The sequence below is a fragment of the Syngnathoides biaculeatus genome, chromosome 18 (genome assembly GCF_019802595.1).
Source record: "Syngnathoides biaculeatus isolate LvHL_M chromosome 18, ASM1980259v1, whole genome shotgun sequence".
In the NCBI taxonomy this organism is placed as follows: Eukaryota; Metazoa; Chordata; class Actinopteri; order Syngnathiformes; family Syngnathidae; genus Syngnathoides; species Syngnathoides biaculeatus.
The window spans coordinates 12149160-12170655 of NC_084657.1; the positions used below are offsets into that span (position 1 = coordinate 12149160).

Below are 21496 nucleotides of genomic sequence, written 5' to 3' on the forward strand. Positions count from 1 at the left end.
CACATGTCGCTTTCGATTCTACACGTTAGAAGCCTTTCAGGATGGGTTTTAACTCTCGAAAAGTGGGTGTAGTGACAAGCAGTCAACAGGGCAGCCAACAAGCCCTACGGCCCTGCCATGACCTCATTTCACGCGCCACTGCGTGACCCGGAGGGGGAATGGCGCCATCTGTTGGATAAACCCATACAGTTTATTCCTGTATTTTTGAAAATCTGCATTAAAAAAAAAAAAAAAAAAAATTACAGAAAACACACCAAAATAAAGTGAAGTTTTCTTTTTATTCCCAAACACAGCAGTGCCAACATAGCCATCCAAAACAAGTTACAAACATGAAAATGAACGCAAATCTTCAAATTCAGATTTACTGGAACTACAACCACATAATTTAGCTTAGCCTACTGTTAGCCGGTAACGCCATTTTCACTGAGGACTACGGTACTCTACGGTGAGTAGTTTTCATTTTTCTATAAGTAAGATGGCTTACTATAGCTAGAACCAGTTAATTTAGATTAGCCTACTGTTAGCATGTTAGCACAATTTCCCCCAAGCACTATGTTGCGCTACGCTAAGTAATTTTTTGTTTTTATTCTCCATCACTAAGATGGCAATGCACTCATGATTTTGTGAAATTGCTGACATTCCAGACATTGAACAAATTAGTGATTTCTAAGTAATTCACCATTTGTTGTTTACGGCATGCATTAGATGGAAAATCGTAAAGAATGTCTGGGAAATAGCTAACATTAGCATCCCTTTCGTTGTTCAAAGTTGGTAAGGATACCAAACTTGTATGCTACTGCTTTTTGGTTCTGTCCTGTTGGTGTTCTCAATCACAGTGGTACCAACATGACGGAGCCAGACACATTTATGACACAGTAGTTAAACTATCGTTTTTGGGTTTACTGTTCCAAACCATAGTGAGGCAAACTGTCTGCTGGTGAAAACGTGGCCTAGCTTAGCATTAGCGGGCTAGCATGGAGTAGTTGTGAAACGCCAGACTGAGCGATCAAATGAAGATCTTTCGTAAGGCGGATTTTAGTGCTATTTAGTTAACGTCCCCTTGCTAATCAGGCTGTGGATTAGCACCCGGTGGCCAAACAGCATTCACTACACTACGAACACACAGAAACAAAAACTGACATCATGTTGTGCTTTAAAAACATCTTAAAACGCCATAACCACAAGCGATTCCATCCACGATTACGCGCCAGCGTCGGACAAAAAAAAGCAAAGCAGAGCTCCTGCGTTTTTCTAAACCGCCTCACAAATATATATACTTAAATATTTACAGTGACATTTCCACCTGGATTTGTGGGGCAAAAGCTAGGCAGTGTTTGATCATTTATTGGTCGGTTCAAAATAATATTTTCAGACTTGTTGTATTAGTAATATGAAATTAGAACGTCAGATGCGTTCCCACATTTAAGCCACGCTACGGAAACAACGGGAGTGGGTAGGACGGGTGATCCCCACGTTGATCTTATGGTTCACTCATTCCTGTTGAGAGAGAGGCAATGACTTCATTTTGTGACTCTCCAGTAAGGACAGTTGCCTGCAGTGGCACATTTTGACCACCAATAGGCGCCAGATCATTTTCTATACATGGAACCCGTTAGCTTGCAGTTCATCTTTGAAGGTGGGTCTAAAACCTTTCCCCTGGTTTATCACAGAGGATAAGTCCCAGATTCACCCACTAACTGAAGAACTGCAACATTGAGAGGGACTATATCGTAACTTTTTAGCACTTTAAACATCTCCACAAACCACGGTCCTAAGATTGTGTCTCAAGACTGATGCTGCACGATATAGCATGTGGCTAATGTTACAGTAGCACGCTAACCCCTGTTACGTACCCGTCTAATAATCTCTCCAGATCTTTCAATGACGATGGTCTTGTCTTCGCTGATAGGTGAGCTCGAGGTCACCTGGTAGTCGTCGCTCAGCAGGCCGAGGATTGGATACTGGTTCCTGTACCTGCAGTGTTGGATGGAAGGTTTAGGTCAGGATTTTAGGACTGATTGTCGCCTAGCATACCTTTTGGTGATGATTGTCTTGGTGGTCTTGGAGCTGTCATTTCTGTCCATCATCAACCTTCGGATCTCCTGGAGGAAGGTCAATAGTGAACCAATTAGTAGCTAGTACACTGAAGACTTGATCAATGGTAAACTTTGATCAGGATTGTTTTTTTTTTCTTGCTAAGGGATTCTCCAATGGCAGTGTGTGCAGCCCTCGGAGGTGCACAAGATTGAAAATGGATCGGTGGGTTCTGATCTGGAGGTTTTCGATGTCGCTTAAAAAGTTGTCAGTGCCACGTGAGTGTGTACGTTGCGACAGACCTCTTCCTGTCGGGTGATGGTGGTCTGCCTCTGCTCCAGCATGGCGAGCAACTCCGAGATCTTCAACTGGAGGGTCTTCTCAGAGGCGGACGACGACCTCTCCGTGGTGATCTCTGTCTGGAGTCTCGTAATCTGAGTCTGGAAGAAGAGAGGAAGCGCACGGCGGGTAAGCATTTGCGTTTGAAACGAGACAAAACGCTGTCAATCCAATGTCCAGTGAAACCCCGCTAGATCGCAATTAAGCATTTGCAGTCTTGCTACGGCCTCTCTATGGTTTTTAGCCTGAGACCTGGTTTTTAAAGGCAGTTGAGGTTTAGAATCTTAGGTTGGCGATCTGAGTGGATGAAAATATCTGCACCTCATATGCATATACTGTATAACGGATAGTCGGTGATTAAGTGTATGCATATAACTTTAAAATATATCGGAATTCCACAAAAGCTTTCACGCTACTTCGCAGATTTTGATTATTGCGGGGGTGGTGGTCTGGTACATAACCCCTGCACTAAATGAGGGATTACAGTATACAGCGTAAAAGTAAGACGGGGGTTCACTGTGTCCCGGTGTTGTTCCGTAAGAGGGAAATTAACCCGCAGCCGCTGGATCTCTTGGTCCTTGTCCTTTTTCATGGTCAAGAGCTGCTCGTTGAACTGACGCGACAGCTCCTCGGTCTTGATGTGCAGCGTGGTGCTACTTGATTGGTTTATATGCTGCAGGTGGGGTTCGGAATAAAGAACACATTCAGATGCTTTCAGGCTAAAGTGAGGAGATCTGAATGAAAACGCTGGCGCCGTCGGGGTAGGCTACCTTCTGTCGGAGCATCTCGTTCTCCTTCTCCAGGGCCCTGATGCGTCCCTCCAGATCTCGGATTTGGAAGTCGCGGCTCGAGTCGGTGTTGCGGGCACTCATCAGCTGGCTCTCCAGGGAACGCTGGGAAGCAGTGCTTTCCTTTAGAGACACCTAGATGTACAAAATAAATAGTCATATCTTTACATTATGTTGGACTAAAGATTATCCAGTTCCACTTGCAGTGAACCCCGCCGAGTGGAAAAAATATGTGCGTGAGTATTTTTGTATAATCTGTTGCATTTGTTGCTGCAATGTGTGGTAAGATTGCAGTTCTTTGAAGGTTTGTAACGTCCACAACAACTATCATAATTTCTGTTAACCCATAATGGCATTCTGCATTAAATGTTAGTATTATGTTTGGAGACTTTTGTTGGACAAAATTACAGTACTGTATATAGTTTTTATGTTGAACAGGTTGACATGTAAATATAAACAGTTTGATTCTCTTTTGTTGTAAACTTCATCTTGTAATGACCAACCACTTGAAACAAGCACACCGTGCCTCTTATTTGGAGGCTGTGTGAGTGAGTGGGAATTAAGGAATACATTAAAAAGGTACCACTTTGAAATACTACTCAGGAATACTTCAGAAAAGATACATTTTTTATTATGTTTAAATGTGGCTAAAGCATGTGTTAGGGGAGTAAAACTAATTTGGTCTCTGTGACGCAGACTTTCACCTATCGCAGGTGGGCGGAATGTATCTCCCATGGTAAAGGGGGTTTGCCGTCTTTGTTTAACATCTATCAGCATCCCCCCTCTGCACTACATCACAGAAACACGATTCAGGTCTAGGTTTATCCTTCCAAACTGTGACGAACTGAACCATTCTGTTTGTTGTAAACACACCTTTAGGATGTTAGGGCTTATTTTTTTTTACCTGAAGCTGTCGGTTGTTTTCGCGGACGGCTTCCAAGAGGCTGTCGTACTGGTGAGCCTGATCCACTTTGAAGGCAAGATCTCGCTCCAGAGACTCCTTCTCACTCTCCAGACGCTAGAACACGCACATATTTCAGGGTAAATACAAAAAGTGTGGCTATTAAAACCGGTCGCTGCTAAAGTGTAGCCAGTCTCACTCGGAGGTCTTCGGACATGTGGAGGAGTTCCTCTCGGAGACTGCTGAAGGTAGACAGCAACAGACGCATGCTCTTATCTGCAGTCAGGCGCGTCTACGGACACGTACGCAGTTGTTGACAATTTGCAAGACGCTGTATGTTAATCTCAGCGCACGATTCCCAAGAACTGACCTGCAAAAGGTAGCGGATTTGCTGTTTGGTGAGTTCAGTGGCTCCTTTAGGGAGTAGAGCCTCCACATCTTCCCCCTAAACATAAACATCATTGATATTAAATCTGTTCAGTTGAACAAAAGGTTCGTGTAGTTGGAGGTAACTCACTTCCTCAATGCCAAGATCCACTTTGCTGCCGCACAAAATGGGGGAAAGAAATAAAGAGGGAAAAAAAAAATATTTTTGAATAACAAAACATCACGCATATTGCATTATATATAAATATAGTGATGCCTCGGTTCTCAACCGCAATTTGTTTCCGGGAAACGGTTTCGAGAAGGGATTTGTTCGAAAACCTAATCAATGTTACCCATTACAGTGAATGGAAAAAGGAGTAATATGTTCCGAGCCTAAAAAAAATTTTTAGCGTTTCCTGATAATAAACTACATAGTAGAAATACATGTATAGTTTAAATACTTTATATAATAAAATAATTTATGAACTACAGGGTGTCCATATAGTCTCTTTACCATTTCAAATATTTATTAAAAATGCAATTGATTTGATATTTTATTCACATTTGTTCTATTGTATTTAGTGTTTATTAAAGTTTTTTTTTAATCATACTGCATTTGTGTGTTTCAGGGATCCTGTTTGTGAAAGAGGTGATGTTGAATGAACCGCTACAAAATGGCTACCCCTCAAGAGAAGGCGCAATGTGTTTCATGGTTTATTGAAACAAAATCGGATAGGCAGACTCAGCGAAACTACGGAACTAAGTATGGAAGAGATCCACCATCATCGTCTGTGTACAGAGGCTGCGTTATACAGAATAACAAAAGTGTGCTGGTTGCGCCACACGCGTTACGTCATTTAAGGGTTTTTTTTTCGGGGGGCGTTCGAATTGACAACAAAACGCGTCGTGTGTGGGTCAGCTGCTTGCGCCGCACGCATTATGCTATTTCCGGTGGATTTTTTTTCGGTGAGGTGGGAATTCACAACAAAGCGTGTCGTCGGCCAGCTGGTCTGGCCGCGCGCAGTATGTTATTTCTGGGTTTTCTCAGGGGTGTTCGAGGACTGATTTTCATTCGAAAACCGATTTGTTCGAGAATTGAGGCTTTCCTGTATAATGCATATACAGGGAGGACGTCACAAAATTGCAGGCTCATTAATTGTAGATGCCAGTTCTTCGTGTCTGGTGTGACGTATGAAGTTGTTTGTGTTAACAGCAATTTTTTAAATCATCACGTATCTGGTAATTAATGAGTTAAGCCGCAATTGTTGTCTAAACCCGCAAATAAATACCGGCTCTCATCGTTAACGCCTCTGACTCACAGTCAATTTATGAAGGAATATATTCTGAAAGAGGCTACGACCGCACACAAATTTACCAGGTGGAAACCTGTCTCCCCAAATCCTTGTCAAGAACAGCGATACAGAAAACAGACGGAAATATTACAGGGAGTCTGGAAGGGACCTCAGAAAGACCAAGCCGAATTGTGCACTGCACTCACTGTCCTCTGATCTTGGAGACGTGCTCGGATATGCAGGAGTGGATATCGCAGTTCTTCCTGTAGACGTCGGCCAGAAGCGCAGCAAAGTAGCGCGTGTCCATCTTTGTGGCCTCGCTCAGGTCGGTCTTCACCTCCGTCCGAGAAATCTTCTCGATAGCCGGCGGCGGCTTCTGCTGTATCACGTTGACGACCTCCACCTCCTCCACCTCCACCGCCTCCTCGTCGTCCTGCTCCTGGAAGCACAGCGTGAAACTTAACTGTAGGACTGTGCTCATGGTAGTGTCACAATACAAGTATTTGCTATTTAGCGAGAAGAAACTTCTCCTATTACAACAAACCCCCGCCATATCCCAGTTGAGTCCCGGGGTTCACAGCCCTGCTAGATCACATTTTTTTACTTGGGGGGGCGCACCTACCTGCACAGCAATACGTCTGTATAAAAACTGTGGAGTATTGAAAACATTTTGCAACATGCAATGCTTCTAGCGTGTACACAATCATGAACACACGTTACATTAAGAACTGTACTCTAGTTTGGTTATTCAATAGAAACAATCTACATTCACATGAGGCTCAGCAATAGTATTAGCTAGTATACCAAGATGAATAACAAATATGCGCACGGGGCACTTTATACGCTAGGGCGCAGGTGTCAAACTCAAGGCCCGGGGGCCAGATCTGGCCCGCCACATGATTTTATGTGGCCCGCGAAGCCAAATCTACACTGTCAATTTCCATGATTCTTGTTCAATTCTGAACCAAAATTTCAAATTGTCATATGTCATGAATGATAAAGTTGAGATATTACAAGCGTTTTTGTGTTACCAAACGTGAATACTTGAAAAACACATTACCCTTGATTTCTAATTCCAAAACTAGTTCATAAATTGATGGTGTAAATACGATGAGGTAATTAAATATTTTTGTTCCACAGTCATAACGACCCTCTGAGGGAAACCGGAAAAACCATGTGGCCCGTGAGAAAAATGAGTTTGACACCCCTGCTCTAAGGTAATACTTCTCAATTGTTTTCTGTTACAAGCCAACACCCCCCCCCACACACATACCTGCAGCACTCGTGAGTACACCTCTATATCACTATATATATATATATATATATATATATATATATAATCTGTATAATCTAATCCTTTTCAATATTGAAGTACAAAAGAAATGTATATCAATCAATTGACACTTATTAAATGTATGAATGGCAACAAGGGGTCGTGACCCACTGTTTGAAAAGCACTGCTCTAAGTCAGGGATGTCAAACTCATTTTTGTGACTACTCATATTGTAGTTATGGTTCCCTCAGAGGCCTGAGATGGGGCCGCAATACCTCAACGTTATCATTCATGATGTGAAAATTTTAAATTCTGGCACAAATTTTAACAAGAGTAATGCATGATTTGCCTTCGCGGGCCACGTTAAAATCAGGTGGCGGGCCAAATCTGGCCCCTGGGCAATGTTCCCTCTCAGCTGCGCAACTGCGCATTTGCGCACTTGTCGTGGTGAAAGTGGTGAAACTGGATGAGATTTTCTCTTTTTTTGAGTGAGAAAGGTCTGATCAGAAGCCAAAGTAGAAAGTGCAGGATGAGATGGTGTGTAATGTTAAAATTCCACCTTGGCACAGCCCGATTGAGGATGAAAGCACAGACGATACATTGCCCAAAAAGCTAATTAGAGGGAACATTGCCTCTGGGCCTTGAGTTTGACACCTATATTCTAAGGGAATTAAGTCATTTAACTCAATAATGAATATTAAGCGTATACAGACATGTTCTAACGGCAAACTAAATTCCACATCCACAACAGCGTGGCGTTATCCGAGTTTTCCAAACACATCAAGCTGTACCTTTTTTACGTACTTTTGCATAAATTAGCCAGTGGAAAGAAAGTTACAAGTAAGACAGCCATTGTACTCGTCCTGCGTAGTCATTCTACCTGTGCGGTGAATTATCTCACGAGTAAGGACAAACGGTGTCCAAATTATTGTCACCCAGGAGATGCTATTGTAGATCTGATTCGTCTGCTGGATTTATTATGGCATCCATGCCTTGACGTACAGTGTAAGCATAAACAAGTCTTGACACCGAGCACCAAATAAAAAAAAAGTATCAGGTGGATTTTCTTCAAAATGAGTTCCCGTGATGTCAACCGTTGCTTCGCCCCAGCCCAGCTCTTTTCTTATCTGTAGCCGCATAACATAGTTCTACTCCAACGTTGTATAACCTGTTATCGGCGGTCATGCCATGCAAGTGAGCGCAACTTCACTCTGTAAACATCCACCTGTCACTCTCTCTGTCTTGTGAGAAGACACCTGAAGCCATCGCTGCCTCGGCGCGGCGTGAATGTGATTGATATGGGAATCGGGCCGACCTTTTGCCTTGTCGGTGTCGTCCTTCAAACTGACGGACCGGTTCGGCACGCTTACGCTTTCACTAATCTACATCCGTGCAGAAGTCGGTCTTTCCATTTTCAGTTGGTTGATCACAAAGTGAATGTCATTAATTTGTTTTGTTTTTTATACATTTTTAAATTGCCAAATAAAAAATGGAAGGAAACAGTTATAGCATTGGATTGATCTAGTTTACTCCTTAACATTCTTGTCAATGCTAATACCGTAATTTCCGTCCTATAAGCCGCAACATTTTTCACGCGCTTTCAACCCTCCGGCTAACGCGGTGATGCGAGCACTTGAGCGAAAACGGTAAAAGTGAGACCAGTACCAAGGAAGGGATTTTTACCAGTTTACCAGTTTTTTTTTAAACGGCCCTGCTAGTGCTGCGCTAGCGTTAGTGCTGTGCTAGCGTGTTGCTGCTGTGTTACTGCTGTATCGAAGTGATTTTTACCGCTGTTTTTTTTAACCGCCGCTGTTAGCGCTGTGCTAGCGTGTTGCTGCTGTGTTACTGCTGCGTCTCAGTGATTTTTACTCATATGTTTTTTTTTAACTGACCCTGCATTGGTGCCGCGCTACCGTTAGCGCAGCGCTAGAATGTTTCTGCTGTGTTACTGCCGCGTCGCTGTGATTTTTTATTTTTTTATTTTTTTAACCGGCTGTTAGTGCTGTGCTACCATGTTGCTACTGTGTAGCTGCCGTGGCTGTTTATTTTTTTTAAGTAGCCCTGTTCGTACTACCTTGTTGTTGCTATCTTAACCTAAGCTAAGGTACTAAAACTTTGAAAACTCTTTCTGTCTGCCGTCTTTCTGTGGGCACTTGTGGCTTTTAAACAGGTGTATCTTATGTATGTACAAATGTCAGAAATTACGGTAATTGCTAATTCCGGTTCTGGTGGTCCTAACTGATGAATTGAACTGACTAAGAGGCGTGCCCCGACACTTTCGCCCGTCGTGTCGCGCATGCTTCTCACTTCGAGCATCGGTGTCATCGAGTTGCTCCGCCGGATTCCACAAGGGGCTCGAGGGAAGATCAGAAATTAGCACGACGGTGACAAAAATAAAAAAAAAAACAAAAAACAATTTGTGGTGTTACGTTTAGCTTTTCGAGTAAATAATGGCCTCAACTCAACTCGTTGTTTTTTCAAGCTACCTCGATATTATGATGAGGAGTTTCCTAGTATTTCACACTCCCCGAGATAAGGAAAATGGTCAAACCTGACAGATCTGTCAATTATGGTTGAAAACGCGTGTGAGGGACTTGCATGGGTGTGTCATTCCTGCATGCCAGTCATTCCTGGGCAGAAAGCGAGCAGAGGCAGCCCAAAAACCGGTCGGGGACTGTTCTACTCTTTCCAACTTGACAGTTAGACCAGGATGCATAAAATCGTTGTTTCAAAATACAGCAGCACCTCGTCTAAGTTTTTAACTCAATTCACATGTAGATCGAGTGAAATTGAAAAATGTTTGTTTTTTCGGAAACAACTGTCGCTGTATTAGTTTTGATTAAAAAAAAAAAAAAGTGCACCAACGTAACTTGCAGTACAACACAGCGCTCGATTTTTCACTCCACATAATGTTTTAATCCGTGGAGTTTCGGTATATTTTAAGGACCCGCGAGGACACAATGGGACAGAGGTGAGAGCGTTCATTGTCACACAATAGGAGAAAGCGCGGACGAGAAATTCCGAAGGCACCGCCGAGCTCATGCCGGTGTGACGGTCTGAGCGCTCCCCCGGTGCTGCAAAGTCTCTTTGTGAGTAACGACCATGCGTGTATCTTTTGTAAACTTCCGGCCATTCTGAAACATCCCCGTCCATGCTTCAACTTTTCGCCGAGTGTTGATGTTCGCCATGCACGTCTCGGAAAGACGAACACAGCGAACGTACAGATATGTGTATACTTTTGTTTTAAAGTTAGCTTAGGGTTAGGTTCTTACGTAGGTTAGCTCCCGGTATGTAGAAGAAGGGGAACCATGAGACCGAGAGAGTTCCCAGTAAGCGTCTGCTACGTACCCGGACTTCCCCTGTTAGTAACATTACGCGCATTCATCACAAGGAGACTTTTCAGCACAGGGGGAGCGCTCAGACCGACACACTGGACGCTAGATGAGAAAAAAAAAAACTGCGGATTTCTGCAAATAGCTGCATATCAGAGAGTTTCATATGGGGAAAGTCAAAAGATTATTATTAGTTATGTGACGTGAACGTGAAGTTTGAAACCAAATAAATTGGACTATCATGGAGGAATAGAAACTAAATAGTCAGCAATTTTCTGAGGGGTGGGAAAAAGGTGGAAATTTCAGAGAACACGTTGGGGTTTTTTTTCTTTCCAAGGGGGAAACGTTTTAAACTTGCAAAAGTGGGTGTATTTTGTCACTGGGGGAAAAAAAAAATTCCTTAAATGTGCAAGAAAAGTCCACATTTATGGAGAAATGGTCTAAACTAAACTAAATAGTCATGCAATTTTTTCGAGGGGAAAGAAGCAATAAACTTACAGGAAAGAAAATTGATTTTCCAAGAAAAAAAAATAGTGAATAGTGAAAGAGTAGACCCCCACCCCACCCCTCACCCGACCCCTCCATTGCGACAGTTTACATGCTTTGGTAAGTGCTCCCGTTTATGCTCACAAGTGCGTTCAAATGGACTCAGCAGTTTTAACGTCTGCATGTGAAATTGAGGCGTCAGCTTGTATTGTATAATATTACATATACTATCTGTTTGTGTCGTGTATTCGTTGAGGAAACGCAGTCGATTGCAACCCAAAGAAATTTCTATTATACGATAAGAAGCACAAAGACTCATACAAAGAGGCAGTGAGGTGAAGCGACTCGCTCGACAACAACCTCTTGGGTTACACCACGAGAGCCGCTGTGTCACACGCTGATCGACGTCACTACGCACACACTTTTTGGCTCCTTTCACGACTGCCATTTTCATTCAATTAAAACGAAAAATCTTGCTGAAAATAATCTTCTTTCCATCAGCGATAACACCTTGCAACTCAATTGTAAATTAATACCGGTAATAATCGTGTAATACAGTTGCGTCAGCCCATGGGAAAGAGTCAGTCGTCAGAGTCCGGTACATGTCAGTATTTATCTTGAAACTTCAAAATGAAAGCAACAGTCATGGCTGTAGCTGAACAAGTTCAATGAACGAAGGCTCATGAGCGTACTGTAGCGGGTTTCTGCCTGATAAATTTTTTTTTTTTTTTTTTTTTTTTGCAAACACACTCTGGCGTTAAGAGTGCCAGGTTTCAAGCGACGCAGCACGGTAGTTGCAAAATGTACCGACCGGCTCCAGTAAACCCGTGCGGTTGTATGTTTTAAAAGCGTGTTTAAAGACCTTTAACGTTTTTAATTAACAGCACATATTTCAAATCAATACAAACGGCGGCGTTTACACTGCCGCTCACAAGATCGGTCGACGCACGTCGTTTTGAGGGAGTTGACTCGTGATTGTCGGGCTGTAGGCTCTCTCAACAACGACAACAAAAATTGGTTCACCTGATCGACATCAGTATGTGTGTGCCTTGCTTAACAGCGTTCAAAAAATAATTGCACTGTTGCCTGCTTAACAGCTTCATGGTTACAAAGTAGCAGCAACTAGTTGAAAGTAGGACCTGAATGTCCCTTTTGGCATTTCTGTTTCAGTACAGGCGGCACGGTGGCCTATCTGGTTAGATCATTGACCTCACAGTTCTGAGGACCGTGGTTCAAATCCCTCGCCCCGCCTGTGTGGCGTTAGCATGTTCTCCCGAGGTCTGCGTGGGTTTTTCCTCCGGGCACTCCCACATCCCAAAAACGTGCATTCGTTGGAGACTCTAAATTGCCCCGAGGTGTGATTGTGAGTGCAACTGTGGTCTGTCTCCATGTGGTCCGCGACTGGTTGGCGTCCAGAACTCAGAACCACTCAGAAACTCGATGGATGGATGGATGCTTGAGTACAATGCTACACCCCCCAGCGAAAGTGGTCTAAAATAAGCGACAATGCCATGCATTCCGCGGACCTCTGACAGTGAACGTCTCAACCAAGTAGCCCTAGTCTGGGATGAGCGAGAGAATCCAGCAAAACATTGCTTATTGTTTCCCCGTAAAACCTCAGATCCAGCCTTGCCGGAAAGTTTCCGTCCTCGTGGCGTCAAACGTGTATGCCAGTAGTCCCTTCAGTTTAGTGGCCAGCTCACCCCTCTCGCTGTGCACCTCAAGCTGCTAATTAGCAATAAATGAGATTAAAGCTAGCAGAAGCATGAAGCTAGCCAGCTAACTAGCAGAAGCATGCAAGGTCTAGCATAACATGCAAGCTATTTTATACATCAGACGCATTTGCATACACATTATCCAGTCTTCTGTTTTTATAGCGCTTGTCCTCAGAAAACTGGGAGAAGCAAGAAACTAGTAGGATGACACCGGGGCACTAGTTGATGTTCCACTAATGAATGACATTTCTCCACAGTTTGGCAGACTACTAGGACCACTACATGTTACTAGTGAGGCAAAACTCTGTAATACTCGTACTATTACAGATGTCGATCACTACTGGTACTAGTCCAGGCAGTTGTCAACTATTGGACAGTTTTTCTTCACGTGTATTTGTCATACTAGTGTGCCAAAGAGTATCAAGGATATCGAATAAATTCTCAAATGTCTTTCCATATGTAAGGCAGGAACTAAGCGATGACTATTTGAGGTCAACATTACCCAAACGGTTCACTCACAAACTAGAATCACACCGACGATTTCAATCTTTTCATTTAATGTGTGTCACTTCCCGCAAAAAAAAAACCCAAAACGATTTATTGGTGTGATACAGCTGCAAGTAAGTATTTGAACACCTGAGAAAACCAATGTTAATAATTGGTACAGTAGCCTTTGTTTCCAAGGACAGAGGTCAAACGTTTCCTGTAATTGTTCACCAGGTTTGCACACACTGCAGGTGGGATTTTGGCCCACTCCTCCACACAGATCTCCTCTAGATCAGACAGGTTTCTGGCCTGTCGCTGAGAAACACAGAGTTTCAGCTCTGTCCAAAAATGTTCTATTGGGTTTAGATCTGGAGACTGGCTAGGCCACGCCAGAACCTTGATATGCTTCTTACGGAGCCACTCCTTGTTTTTCCTGGCTGTGTGCTTCGGGTCATTGTCATGTTGAAAGACCCAGCCGCACCCCATCTTCAGTGCTCTGACTGAGGGAAAGAGGTTGTTCCCCAAAATCTCACAAAACATGGCTGCGGTGTTAATACAGTGCAGTCGTCCTGTCCCATGTGCAGAAAAATACCCCCAAAGCATGATGCTACCGCCCCCATGATTCACAGTAGGGATGGTGTTCTTGTGATGGAACTCGTCATTCGTCCTCCTCCAATTATGACATAATAGTTCAATTTTGGTCACATCTGACCAGAAAACTTTCTCCCGTGACTCCTCTGTATCATCCAAATGGTCATTTTCAAACTTAAGACGGGCCTCCACACGTGCCGGTTTAAGCAGGGGAACGTTCCGTGCCATGCATGATTTCAAACCATGAAGTCTTAGTGTATTACCAACAGTCACCTTGGAAACGGTGGTCCCAGCTCTTTTCAGTCCTGTCGTGTACTCCTGGGCTGATTCCTGGATTTATCAGTTCACTCACATGAACCAGCAACACATCCACGATTTCAACCTTTTCATTTAGTGTGTGTCACTTTCCGCAAAAAAAAAAAAAAAAAAAAAAAGCCTCTCAGGTGCTTCCAAGAAAAAGCACAAGTCAGTAAGTCAGCGCCGATCCGGTGAATAACTTTAGTTGCGACCACGCCCGTCTTGTACGTGACGCTGCAGGTTGACATTCCGTGGAACGTACCCACCCACGGCAAAAACGTGTGGGAAGTGGCCTCGGACGCGCCTTCGGAGCTGAACACAAACACACCCTTTGAATGCTTTGTCACACACACACACACACACACACACACACATACGCGCGCGTTGCGCTACCAACAAGCTTGTGTGCTTCACGCTCGTGTGTGTCTGCACGCACACAAACGCTCCCCCCTAGCTCATTTCCTTTGCTTTTTTCCCCCCGTCGGTACCAATTGTAAGACCCATATCAAATTTACGACTTCCCCTTCATTAAATGTCGTCCCGGATGAAAAGTCCAGTGAGTGTACCATACGGGTTTTCACTAACCAGCACAAAAAAGATTAATGTACAGTTACATACTGTATACTAATAGATACAATACAAGCAACATTCCTAAAATTCAAAATTAGGTGCCATTGTGCTCCTTGTTTAAAAATAAAAAATAAAAAAATAGTCTGGCAGCATGAATAATGATTAAATGGTAGATGTGTTTACCACAACACAGTCCCTGCAGAGTAGGGGTGGCATCTGTAAAGCTCGTATTGTCTAAATATAACCACAACACCAGGAAGTCTCAGTTGAAATGTTGTGATTATATACCTTTGATTTATTAGATGAAATATATATTTTTATTTCAGTGTTGTGCAACAACATTTTTGACCGCATGGATTTCTAGAATTAAAATATCAGTTCAATCCAACTATGTTAAGAAATTTTGAAGGAATATTTTTTCAAAGTAGTGCATAAAGTAGTCGGATTTCAGGCCAAAAAACATTTATCAGTGATTATTCGATATTATTTTATTTGTCATTAATACTTTAAAAGTGGTCATTTTTTTAACACCAACGTAAAATGGAATGTTGGAAATATGGAGCGTTCGAGCTTTTCCAGGACCATATTTACAGACAATCGGCATTCTTGTACTTTATCGTATTAAAAATTCCTATTTTTTAAATGAGGGGAAGAAAACCACGGCAATTTTAGTTCTTATTCCATCTTTTTTGACATTGCCGATTTTCCGCAATTTCAACAATTTGAAGCCCTGCCCAAATCCCTAAACAAAAAAAAAAATGTGTACAAATTGAAATATGAGGCGAGATGCTACACGCTAACTTAGCATTAGCATGAGAATGCGCATCCTCATCTAAACTGGTAAGATCATATTTCATGTTTTTTTGGCATGAAGTCACGATTTCGTAGGTTTTTACAGAGCTAATTCCACGAGAAATTCAACTCTCAACCTGTCACGACAGGTTAGGTTCTTATGCTGGGGAGAATGGAACATTTCCTTAAAGTGATCGTGATCACTTCTTTATTTCTCAGGCGCACTAAACACAAAGTACACCAAAGAAAAGCCTCGGGCTTTCCTCGTCAAAAGAAGCGTATTTGTACACCTGCCAGACAGACGGCTGCTTCCCGGAGATTTTCAACCCTTTCATGGCGGGCGGGGAAAACTAAAACCGGTGTGTTTGTGTGTGCCTTGCCTCCTCCTCATCATCCTCCTCCTCATCCTCCTCATCCTCTTCCTCCTCCACACTGGGCTCTGGGCTCTTGGTGGCACCGGAGGACAGGCTGAACCCTGAGGACGAGTTCCTCCTCACACTCTGAGACAGGAGTAAGAAACAGCCGTGTTCACAGAAAGCCGAAACCGCCAGAGCCCTTTTACCCGCCCTGCTGCACACCCAAAAAATGCGTCTTTGTACTCCTGTTTGGGGAACATGTGGAATTCGGCTGGCTCGGCCAAGCTACCGAAAGCTGTAAACGTCGGCGATTGATTTAAATTTGCCAACTGAGAAACTACGTTCACTGGCAACCCATAATAAACAGCTACAAATGTTAGGGGTAACGTTACACGGTAATAAACACATGCTAGGCCAGTAGTTGGTGACATTCCTTTGCAGAAAAAAACGGAACTTTTTAGAAGTAGCTTTCGTCGCCAAAGTCAGATAAGAGTGGTGGTGTAAGTTTTTTTCTGGAGATGCGTTCATAAACAATACTAGAGTTACAGCATGATAGTTTGACAATTATTGTATTTAATGTTGCGTCAGATTCGCCAAAGTGTTTTCACGTTCCGAAATTTTGGAAACAAGCTGTGAAAACGACAGCTTTTGATCCCTTTTTGGTAAAAAGAGTTAAACTAGTACCACATGCACGTGAAAAAGGTACCATGCTTTATTACTGCGCAAATTTCTATTTGTATTATTTCTCTGGACTGTGTGTATTTATCACACAAACACCACAAATGTTATATTAAACTTTACTACAATACTACATACTTTGTCTCCCTTCACTAGGATTTGCGATACGAGGCTGCATTTTTTTTTAAGAGCAACAAGGGTTCAAGAACCTCTCCTTGCGGGACACCATGTCCTCATGGTTGATGCATTTTTTTTTCCTTACATGTCTTAACTTTTTTTTACTATTCTTTTACCCACGTTTAGCCGAAGTTTTGGTATTTAAAAAAAATAGCTCTACAAGTCAAAATTGTATTAACAGCAGTTTCCAATCAAACAACAAACAGTACACGGCGAAAACTGCGTCTTAAATTTCATTACACTTGAGTTTATATTTTATATTTTCGAAAATATTTTTTCATAACCAGTTTTTATGCACACGTAAACCTTTGTGTGATCAGTGCCAAAGTTTGAATCATAAATACGACAACAACAACAAAACGCAACTGCGCACTAGGATGCTTTTGGCAAAAATACTGCACAAGTTCTCCTCGTGCCTTTTGTCCGAAAACAGCCCAAATGAAAACAGCCGCGCTCGCTGTTGCCGTCCACTCGCCGTTACATAACAAGCCTTTGAGCACTGAGCGGCAGCGCAACAAGAAGCTGAAGAATGTTACTCGCCTCAAACGCCTTTTAAATCTTCTTATGGGGGGGTCCACCCCCCCCCCGCCCATTTTTATCACTGTCCTAGCACCATCGCTTTACAGCCTCGAAGTAAATAAGATGGCAAAAAAGTTCCTACTCTATGCTACGTTTTATCACGCTTTATTAAGTGACTTACGTTCAGTTTGTTAGGCCCAACGCCTTCAAAAAGAAAAAAATAATAATTACAATGGGAACTTGTCTTTCCAGAAAACTACTTTAACGACACTACTGACGACCGTTTTGGACAAAAAAGCTACTGTTGATCCTCCACTTGGAGTAAGGATGTGCAGCATGCGATGTTCCTAAATTCTACAGTACATTCCAAAATGTAAAAAAAAAAAAAAAAAAAAAAAAGTCAAAACTTTTTTTAATATTTTGTGATGCAGTGAAATTAAAAGTCCAAAGAAAAGACAAAAAAAAAAAAAAACGAAATTGAGGAAACAGAGGCCGAAAACTGAAACAGCAAAAACATTGACTATAACAAATATCAAGTAAAATTGCATTTTTTTGATGTTCCGCCCTTTAGAAATTCACGCCCGGAACAATTTGACTGAATTTACATATTTTTAAAATGAACATTTGCCGTATCTTATGTAATATGCAAAAAAAATATTCTGTGTACTGTGCAATATGTATCTCTATAAATGTAAATGTTAATAAATTGCAGCTTGAATATTTGAAAGTATTTATTGTATCAACTTTGTTACGGCGGAAACAGTTGCAGCCTGAATCTAATTATAATATTGCAAAGTGGCAAAAATATTTCCATAGATTAACTTGCATTTACCGAATCCATTTTCAACTGCAGTAAAGTTATTAAATCAGATTAGTCAGATTTCAAAAGTCAAAACTAAAACTTCTATTTTGCAAAGAAACATTTATGATATTACTGATCGACTGGTTGACGGTTTTTACTTTTTTGCAGCTTATTTTGTGTTTTAGAACGAACAAATATGAAACCAAACCTAACTGAAATGATCTGCAAGCATATTCAGAGCAGGAATTATGCTTTGCATAATTCTAGCGCGACACCTCATGCGACCTTTGAGCGCGGCAATCAAATTGGAGGGAGCCGACTGGGAAGAATGCGTTTTTATCTTCTCGGGCTTGGAGGTGTGCCCCCCTTGGCAGGCAGGTGGGGGAGGGTTGTGGCGCTCTTTCGCTCGCTTTCTTGTGTTGACAATTCCGACTAGGTACTCAAACAGGAGAACAAATGTGGAGGGGGGGGGGCGTTAAAGGGTCCAAATAAAAGCCAAAGCACAGGAAGTGGAAGTATTATTTGCAAAAGAGTGATTAGTCAAGACCATAAGGGGGAATGTGCAGGACCTTCAATGTGTCGTGGGGGGGTGGGACCAAAATCCAAACCAAAACACTCCAAAGGTAGTCCCCCCCCCCCACCCCTCCTTGAAATGAGCAACATAAAACTGGAAGAACATTTTTACCGTGACAGGATGCAAGACATAGTCTCAAGGTCCCCGTGCCTCAAATTGAAAGGAAAGTCAGCCATTTCGGGGTCAATTCTAGAGCTCAAGCGTTAGAAACAAAAAATTCAGACACGAAAACACTTGCAAATACTGCGCCGAAAGGACGTCCCTCTTGATAAATCGCGATACATCTGCGCGTCACTTCCAATAAATGGAGTGCACGTGAGCACAACAGATTAGGTCACATGTAAAAATGTTGACACGAGATCTTCAAATGAAAGGATTTTGATTAAAATGGCAAAGAAAAAGTCGGCGTTTGTTAAACGCATCAATCGTCTACCAAAACGAGACACTGATATGGAACAGGAAGTCGGCCATTTTGGTCGGAAGCAGCCGTTTTTGAGTTCGCCAATCAAAACTGGGCATTCTCTGCAAATGCTTTGTTTTATTGCCGTTCGCTGGGTGGGGTTAAAAAAAAATACAATAGCGTGAGCGAGTGAGGTTATTCATTCATATCCATCATGAAGACAAACGAGATTGCTCATGCGGCGCGGCGTGTTAAGACGAGGTCATGTGACGCCACATGCGCATGCAGGGCAGCCACTGTTGCATCATGCACCCCCCCCCCCCACCCCAACCCCACCCACCCCCGTCCATGCATGCAAAGGAAGGAGCTGGAATATGATGACACAGCGACATGCCTCAATGCAAATGATACAGTACTTTTCAAAAATATGATACACGCCGCTCACAATGCACACGCCCGCACACTCAGAGCGTTGCTAAATGAGGACGCCTCATCGCTCGTGTCACAGTGGAACCTCCTAAGTGAAAACTGCAAAAAAACAATTTGAACCCGTCAGCGAATGTCACACGAATTCATCTTTCCCATCCGTCTGTCCAAAAAATGGCCAAAGTCGTCACATTCCTGACTCATATAGATGATATAAGCAGTTAATTACTACTACCCTTCAGCAGCAGCATTAAGAACAATCACTAATGCTTTAATTTCACAATATTTGCTCGCATAGTACAGTTTGAGTTGTCTGACTTTGGAGGTTCCACTGTACAGGATTATCTTTTTCAGCATATACAGCACGTACTGGACTTCATGGAAAATGATATGAACAAATGTTAAATCAGTAAATCAAGCAAAACTCAGCGTTAGCATCTTTTAAAAGCGCAGATTTGTCACCCGACGGACTGCACGAGTGTGGAATGAAAATGGAAAACATTTTGAGCATTTATTTCATATGCTTGACGTCCATCCTCGGGTCTTTGACATCGCGAGTGTGACAATTCAGTGGACTAGTAAAATAATTAAATGCCCACACGTATAGCAACTGCCTTCTAATTAATTACTCACGGGATTTTAGGTGCACACTACTGTCTTCCACGACTGTACGGCATTTCTGTACGCTAGTAGGACAGGTTTGGCATACTAGGACAACTACGTTGCTCTTGAGGCAAGAATGTGCACTAGTTGACACCCGTGCACTACTAGCATTACCAGTAAAGCACCAGATATTAACTAGTACAATTTTCCAATGTCAGTTGCACTGCTAGTCACACGCAGTTGTCATCTAGTGCAATTTTTTTTGTAGTCGTCCTACTAGTATGGCAAAGTTGTCCGACCAGTATGTATGAACACCGTACCGTACAATTATGGAAGCCACTACAGTGAATTGTTCCCCCAAAGGCTTCCCTATAGATGCCACCAAAGCACTACTTTTTGTGCGGATCCAGCTCTTCAATTCACCTCACCATAGTTCCTTGGCAACAAGATGCCACAAGATAGTGGCAAAGCACAACTTATCATGACCTGAGAACTTCTTGACTCACTTGGCGCCAAATGGCCTAAGAACAGTCACTGTCAGAAGCTCTACGCCACAGGTGTCAAACTCAAGGCCCGCGAAGGCAAATCATGTGCATCAAGTTCCACGATTTTTTTGGTTCAAATCTGTTCCAAAATTTCAAATTGTCACATCAAAAATGATAACATTGAGCTATTAGAAGCGTGTTTGTGTTACCAAACAACAATATTTGGAAAAACCCATCACCCTTGATTTCTGATTCCAAAACTAGTGCATAAATTTCATGTGTAAATGTGATGGCGGTTAAAGATTTTTATCGTTTCACAGCCATAACGGATCTTTGAGGGGAAACTGCAAGTACAATGTGGCCCGTGACAAAAATGAGTTTGACACCCCCTGGTCTACGCGTTATTACTATAGTGAAGCAAAACTGTGCAGTAGTTGTACCAGTCAAGCACTAGGTGACTAACATAATGTCACTACTGTAGTAGTAATGTAGTAGTACTAGCCGTACTAAACACTCTGCTGCGTGGATTGGATATCTGGGATATGAAATCAATACTCAAAAGACTTTGCTTGTGAGCAGGTCGACAACTTGTTTCTATCAGTAGGGATTGAGTGAGGAAGTAGTTGTGTTAAAAGACCTCACAGTGTTCTGCTGGAACAGGACCTCCGAGTCCAGGCTGCTGACACTCATGCTGGGGACGCCTTGCAGGTAGACGGGCGACATCATCTGCGGCACGACGGCCGGCTGCTGGACGAGCACGTACGACTGCTGCTGCATGGTCGGCTGCACCGGCACCAGGTAGCGCAGCGTGCTGTAGTTGCCGTTGACGGCGTACTGGAGCGGGGAGGCCGGGCGGGGCGTCGCGGTCAGGACGGTGCCGCCGCTCACCGGCTCCGGTGAAGCCACGTTGACGGTGCGGTAGGTGGAAGTGGTGGTGGTGGTCTTCTTGCTCTGGACGGACATCGTTGCGGTGATTCGGGGGTGGAAAGATATAGAAAAAGTTTTTTTTTTTTTTTTTCAGTTTTTTTAGACGAACAAAAATCGTGGAATATTTTTCAAAAAGAAATTAAACTCGAGTTCCTTGTTGTGTTTGTTTTTTCCCCCCCCAGTCTCCCGGTGTTACTTCCTCCTCTGCGGGTTGCACTCTGGAGGAAAGTCTGGTTAGTGGAGTCGCTCACCGGGGCGGGGTAGAGAAAGCCGGTGACGCTGGGGGG

The 21496-nt window shown here is 43.0% G+C and overlaps 1 protein-coding gene and 1 long non-coding RNA gene across 5 annotated transcripts in view; one reads left to right on the forward strand and one right to left on the reverse strand.

Moving 5' to 3' along the window:
• Positions 1 to 5908, forward strand: part of LOC133491419 (uncharacterized) — a 79167-nt gene extending 73259 nt beyond the window's left edge. For all 3 annotated transcript variants that reach the window (XR_009792403.1, XR_009792401.1, XR_009792404.1), the window contains one exon: positions 5058 to 5908. This is a non-coding gene — a long non-coding RNA (uncharacterized LOC133491419). The remainder of the gene's footprint in view (positions 1 to 5057) is intronic.
• On the reverse strand, positions 260 to 21432 carry pof1b (POF1B actin binding protein). 2 transcript variants are annotated; one of them, XM_061802484.1, is made up of 13 exons: positions 20925 to 21432; positions 15643 to 15762; positions 5927 to 6159; positions 4580 to 4604; positions 4433 to 4507; positions 4262 to 4354; positions 4066 to 4179; positions 3144 to 3296; positions 2927 to 3046; positions 2337 to 2474; positions 2035 to 2102; positions 1854 to 1974; positions 260 to 1497 (listed from the first exon to the last, which is right to left on the reverse strand). In XM_061802484.1, the coding sequence occupies exons 1-13, from the start codon at positions 21243 to 21245 to the stop codon at positions 1492 to 1494; spliced, it is 1587 nt and encodes a 528-aa protein (XP_061658468.1). In that variant the 5' UTR covers positions 21246 to 21432; the 3' UTR covers positions 260 to 1491. The 2 variants fall into 2 exon arrangements, with proteins under 2 accessions (XP_061658468.1, XP_061658469.1); XM_061802485.1 differs by lacking the exon at positions 15643 to 15762.
• Between the last annotated feature and the right edge of the window lie 64 nt (positions 21433 to 21496).